Consider the following 6,252-nt stretch of genomic DNA (forward strand, 5'->3'; position numbering starts at 1 on the left):
CTTACTTGTAAAACCCCTTGAAGTACATGTTTGTTTGTCTGATTTAAAATCTTTTGTGTGTGCAGAGGCAAATTCTTACAAAACCTACACCTTCTGATAATTTTTCTTTTTTTTTTTTCCTTAAGAAAGTTCTCACTGGACACTACTATGCAGTTCCTGTGAACAACTAAGTACACCCCAATAATCATTTCTGTATGACTTTATCAGTCTCTTGTCATTGTGAAAGAATTTCAGCTCTCTCTTCCTTACAGCGCTGATTCAGTTCATTGAGGTTTGTGGGCATTTGTTTGTGTACAGCGCTCTTAAAGTTCCCACCACAGCATTTAAATCGGGTTGAGGTCTCGTCTCTGCAACACCTTGATTCTTTTCTTTTTCAGTCTTTCTGTTCCTGTTTTGCTTGTTGTTCTCCTCTTGCATGGCCCAGCTTTGGGAAGCTTTAGGTGTCAGACAGATGGAGTCGCCTATACAAAAGTTACACATTTACTTATACTGGAATACAGTTGAATGTCATCTGAATGACTGCGTGGCGTCTAGGTGCTGTGGCTACAAAGCAATAATTTTTCTTAATCATATATAATATGTGGCACGGGTGTAATGAGCCATTACTTCAACCTAAATCTTTTTTATTACCAATTTATGTGTTCTTTCCATCTAATTCAATTAGTTGTTTTCTGTTTCTTTGTTTTTTTCTGGCCCTTTCCTGGTCTCTTTGCTAATGGCCAAAAATAAAAGCCATTATTATTTATTAATAACCAAGGACCAGTGCCTCGGGGCACTGACTGCAAACACTGTTGCCTTAAGTCTTCAGTGAGGCAGGGACCGGCATCCCCGTGTGGATCATTATCGCACAACTGCAGTTGAAAGATGCAGAAGTTGTAAAGCCAATGGCCTTAAAACTAGTTATCAGTTACATCAATTCTATAACATTCTGGAAGCCAGTGTTCAAATGCAAAAATGAGTGCAGGAAGTAAAAAGGCTTTTGCAGTAGTCTAGACATGAAGAAATACAAGTCTTGTCTTGAAATCTGTTTACATTTTTATAAAATTATAAGATAAAACATGACTACATTAGTTGCTGAAAGTTATCAGTTAGAGCTACGAATTATCGAGTAATTCGAATAACTCTATTATAAAAAATTCTTAATACAAATTCTTTGTTTCGATGCTGTTTAAGGCACGGCTCATACCACTGTCGCTATGGAAATGTGAAACATTTGTGATTTAAAAACAGACCTGAAATGGTACTCAGGAGCAATGTTAACCCCACACACACTGATAACACAACAGCAGCAGTGAGGATGACACTGGTGCAGTTTGCACACACGCTGCGAAGAGCAGCTGAGCTCAGGTGGAGCGAGAGAAAACGTGTTTCTAGTGTCCAAAACAGCAGCTCTGTAATCAGCAATAAAAGCTTTACTGGGAAGTAAAGGTAAACTTCATATACATATTTTATTGAGTTTGACCTTCTGAATGTACCTTAAGTTATTTATGCATTTTTTACTTGTGTTTTTGTTTAAATTTCATTTATTTGCACATTAATACAAAGGGTTTTGTTGTCCTTCTTGACAAACGTTTTCATTAAAACATTGCAAGGAGTTCATTTTGAAAAACCTGCACCGCCCTCCTTTGTATATTTAGTATTGCTCATTAGAGAAAAGTATTTCCTATCCAATTACTTGATTAAATAACCGAGATTACTCAATTTCTAAGATAATCGGTTGCTGCAGCCCTAATATCAATTCAGATACTGAACATATGAGAGACACCACCAAGAAGACGGAGCAAAGACAATATGAAGAGGTACAAGCAGCAAGATCAAGATGTTGATCTTGTATGAGGAAGAGTACCAGTGGTAGAGACTTCTCAGGTAATTCATTGTGTGGTGCTTTGAGAATGCACCATTACAAAGACAAAGGCTTTAGTTTAACATTGTTTCAGTAGTTGGCCTGAACATGGCCAGTCAACATTTGGCACCACTGTGAGGAGTCCAAGAAGACGAGAGACGTTTTTCTAAAGATGACTCAATATCATGAATTTATGTACAAAATCCTTTGAATGTGTCCATGTGTCAAATATACAGTACTGAGTGACAGAACCAGTGTACATTAAAATGCAACTTTTTTTGTTTTTAAATTTACATTCAGAAGTCTGTCATTCAACCATGTTTATACAAAAAAAAAAAAAAAAAAAAAGAAAGAAAAAAAAAAGAGAACAAAGATTCTCATTACAGGTTTAAGGCAACAACAGTTCCTGAATCCTGATAACATGGTTTTATGGTTATAAAAAGAGAAAATTTGAAAATAACACCCAAAACAAAAAAATGGTCCATACAAAATGTCTTTAAAACACAAGGGTCTGATCCATCACATCTGATTAGCCAAAATAAAAAAATGATAAAAGGAACGGGAGCATCATCCCATCAGAGTCCTTTTAACTGGTGTCCATCTTACACTAAGATGAAGAAAAGAAGAAGAAGAAGAAACCGATTAGAAAATTGTGTTCACAGTATTATCCAAATAATTAAGGAAACTGATTTTATGCAGCCTGATTACATACCTCAGCATTATAGGCATCCAACTGGGCATCAAGTTCCTCTGCAGAAAGCTGGGGTCTGTTTCCTCCTCCCCTCCCGCGGCCTCTAAAACCTCCACCGCCACCGCCGCCTCCACCACCACCTCCTCCTCGCCGCCTTTCAACCCTGGGCTGACCGAGCCTAGTCCGATCAAAACCTTTGTTTGAGCTGCAAACAATAAAAAGAAAGAGGGTTACTCCAGAGAACCTGTAAAAGCCTAACAAGCTCCCCCCACCCAGATAAATGGAAGAAAATTAATGGAATTTGTTGTCGATTTTGCAATAAATCACTTATCAAATCTCAAAATCCGTGTAATACATAAATTGATTTTTTTTTTTTTTTTTAACTGCGTAACATCGTAACCCATTTTCAATGCCTATGTCATCACATTAACCCATCAACCTTGATTTACAACCCCAGATCCTTTTTTTAAAAACAAAAAAAACATACCCTTGTGTATTCTGTGTGTTCTGTGTGTCGAATTCTAAAGTGGCTTGTTGGATTTTCATAGGGCGGCCTGGCGGGAAAAAAAAAAATAAAAATAACAGAAGTATAAATTTAGTTAGTTACCATTAACAACACCCATGTGCACACGCCTAAACAAGAGAACAAGCATGGGAACAAATCCTCACCATCAAGCGGTACGCCGTTATAGTGCTTCATGGCTTTCAGTGCATCTGCCTTATTTACAAAGTGGACGTCTGCAGTTCCTTTACTGCGACCAGACCGATCATAGTGTATAGATGCCTTCTTCAACGCTCCGAACTCAGCAAACAGCTCCTAAAAAGTAAAATCTGGAAAATCAGTGCCATTCCTCAGCATCTGAGGTGAGCAAAATAGATCTGAGCTTAGATAATTACCCTGATATCAGAATCAGAGACACCAAAGTCCAGATTGGAAATCAGCAGCTTGCTGCCGTTTCCTCCGCCATTTCCACCACTGTTTCCTCCGCCGTTTCCACCACTGTTTCCAGCACGTCCACCAACATGCTCCTCAAACATATCGTGCTGCCATTTATCAGGCAACTCTCTGGGCTGTGGAGACAAAAAAATTAAATACAGGCTTAGTTTGTGTTTTGTTCTAGGAAACTCAGAGTGCTACTATGATGGCTTAAAGCACTTGAATATTGAATGTCTGAAGGCTATTGAAAAATGTAATCTAATAACCAGTTTATGGTCATTACTCCCTATAAACATCACGGGAATCAGGCTAGAGGCATCATCCAGGTCTTCACAGGAGGAGTCCATTCAAAAGGGATGAGAGTCTTTCTTCAGTGCCTGAAAACACTCTTCTTTCCACAGAGGTGGTGACAGTAAGGCAGCGAGTTTCCACAGGTTGGAAAAAGCCCCATGTTAAGTATGCGGCCAAAAAAATGAAGCAAAGGCCCCACTTTGAAGCAGTTTTGTCAGGAGGCAAACAAAAAAAAATAGTTTGGTAGACAGGATTTCGGCTCTTTTTGCTCGAGCAGGCTATAAAATGCTGACAAAGCCAAAAAAAAACAAAACAACAACAGCAAAAAAAAAAAAAAAACAACAAAAAAAACAACAACAAAAAAAAAACACTGCAGCGAGGGTAAAACATCCATATCAATCACAGCAGCCGAAGAAATACAAGAAAACAGGCACAGAAAAGTCCCTCAGAGTCCATGCTGGTTCAGCTCCTAGCTTCTCCTGTTACTGTTAACTGAACCATGCTAGTTTCCGGAAGTCCGTAATCACGTAATTACACCTTTAATGACGCATTTTAAAATACATTTCCAATATTTTAACTATTTTCACAATTTCAACCGCTTTTCTTCCATACCCTCGTGTACGGCGTGGATCTGTTGTTTCGGTTGAAGTTGCTCTGTCGGCCCCGCGCCGGCCTCGACGGCCCGCCGCCTCGACCTGAGCCTCCAGCCCGGGCGAACGTTCCTCTCCCGCGGCCTCTACCTCCGCCTCCTTTCTTGCTCATCTTGATAATGTCGTCCAGAGACATGTCCATCTTATCACCCATGGCGCTGTTTAAACTTCACCGACAAAGAAGACGGACAAAGACTACCGACAAAGCGTGCAGAGGAGGCTGTTTATAAGCTACCGGCGGCGCGATGTTGAAATTGACGGAAATGACGTCAGAGGGAAGCTTCGCTGACGCAGAAGCTCCGCCTTTTGAAAAAAAAAGACACTTTAATAGTAAACGATTAATATGTAAATGAATATGTAGCATTTTCTATATTTAAAGGATAAGTGTGATATATAATATTTTTACATTTCCAAAACACAATGAAGTATCAAAAATCGTTTTGCTTGATATAAGCAGGACAGATTTAAACAGAGAATTCGGTTCAGTTATATTTACTTTTTTTTTACATAGCACCAAATCGCACCAACAGTTGCCTCAAGCACTGAGAATAAAACCTACAAAAGACAAACGTTCAATTTCTGACCATGAAAACTACAAATAATTAAAAAGTAATATTTGGCAGGGAATATCGTAAATAAAGCAGCTCAAAGCTTGTGGCCATCAAAAGATAAAAAAAAAAAAATGTGATTTAGGAGAAGATTTCAAGGAGGTCCCTGACTCCACAAGCCCTAACTTTTTATGGTTTGGTTGATGGCAAAAGGTTTTATTACCATGATGATGGACTTCAAAGGCCTTGTGTTGGCATCTGAGACATATTGGGTCAACATTTCTGCTTTCTAGCTCCAGACACAAAAGTTCTTTAAAAGCAATCAGTAAAATGTTTAAAGTGATTCTAAAAATATAGGGAGCCAGTGTAGAGAAGCCAGAATCAGAAATATTTAGACAAACTGTTTTGACTCATTCTTATACAGTATTCTTCATTAAACTGTTATATGTAAGTGATAGATTTGTTTTAACTGAAATATCGCTTTGTGAATGTTTATGAAAAGTTAAATTCAAGTCAACATTTTAAAAGAAACAACAATAGTAATAAAAAGAGGTAGCGTTAATATGACAGAAGAACACAAATGAATAAGAAGTTCTTCTTCTTACCGGGATTAAACACAGCAGAAAAAAAAGGAATCAAACTTTTGAAAATTAGAAATATGTTATATTAGAAGATCCGCTCTGATGTAAATTATGATTTTTTCTCATGCAATTTAATAGTTTGACATTTTCCAAACACAAAAAGCACCAATTTTATACATGCAAATAAAATCTGAGATTGTGTACTAGCTGCATTTTCACTGTTACTGCTGAAGTAGTTTAGTAGTACTTTGATACCACAGATAAGGAACAAAGTTTAGCAACATAGTTTCGGTAAGCTGTAACCTGTAAGCAGCACTGTCAACGGTCATAGAAAAAACAACAATGACCACCCAGAGCTGTTACTGAACTGCTTTCAAACATTGCCTGAGGATTTCAGTTGGTGGCTTTAATTTGCAGAATAATTCGCATTACACTGAGAGCCTAACCGTTTATGTGTCTGAAACCCACCTACAGGCCCACACCTTTTCCTGCATCCTCCTGACTGTTTACATGTTTCACACCACTTCTACAAAAACTAATATTCAGCAACAAGTGTATTTAAAAATGATGAATTTAATCAATCCAACAAACCAATAAGTGAATTAGTTTGTTGGATTAGATGTGATATTCCAGTGATTTATTAATTTAATGAAAAGTTTGTTATATTTTCTGACACTGATGTAGAAAACATGTTTGATTTACTGTAAGTTT

The 6,252-nt window shown here is 37.8% G+C and overlaps 1 protein-coding gene across 1 annotated transcript; it reads right to left on the minus strand.

Moving 5' to 3' along the window:
- Window positions 1-2,003: 2,003 nt before the first annotated feature.
- LOC309709000 (aly/REF export factor 2-like) lies at window positions 2,004-4,687 on the minus strand. The gene is made up of 6 exons (XM_082537419.1): window positions 4,375-4,687; window positions 3,432-3,605; window positions 3,204-3,351; window positions 3,022-3,088; window positions 2,556-2,739; window positions 2,004-2,450 (listed from the first exon to the last, which is right to left on the minus strand). The coding sequence occupies exons 1-6, from the start codon at window positions 4,564-4,566 to the stop codon at window positions 2,430-2,432; spliced, it is 786 nt and encodes a 261-aa protein (XP_082393545.1). The 5' UTR covers window positions 4,567-4,687; the 3' UTR covers window positions 2,004-2,429.
- Window positions 4,688-6,252: the final 1,565 nt, after the last annotated feature.

This window comes from Aulonocara stuartgranti (genome assembly GCF_965226115.1).
Source record: "Aulonocara stuartgranti genome assembly, chromosome: 6".
In the NCBI taxonomy this organism is placed as follows: Eukaryota; Metazoa; Chordata; class Actinopteri; order Cichliformes; family Cichlidae; genus Aulonocara; species Aulonocara stuartgranti.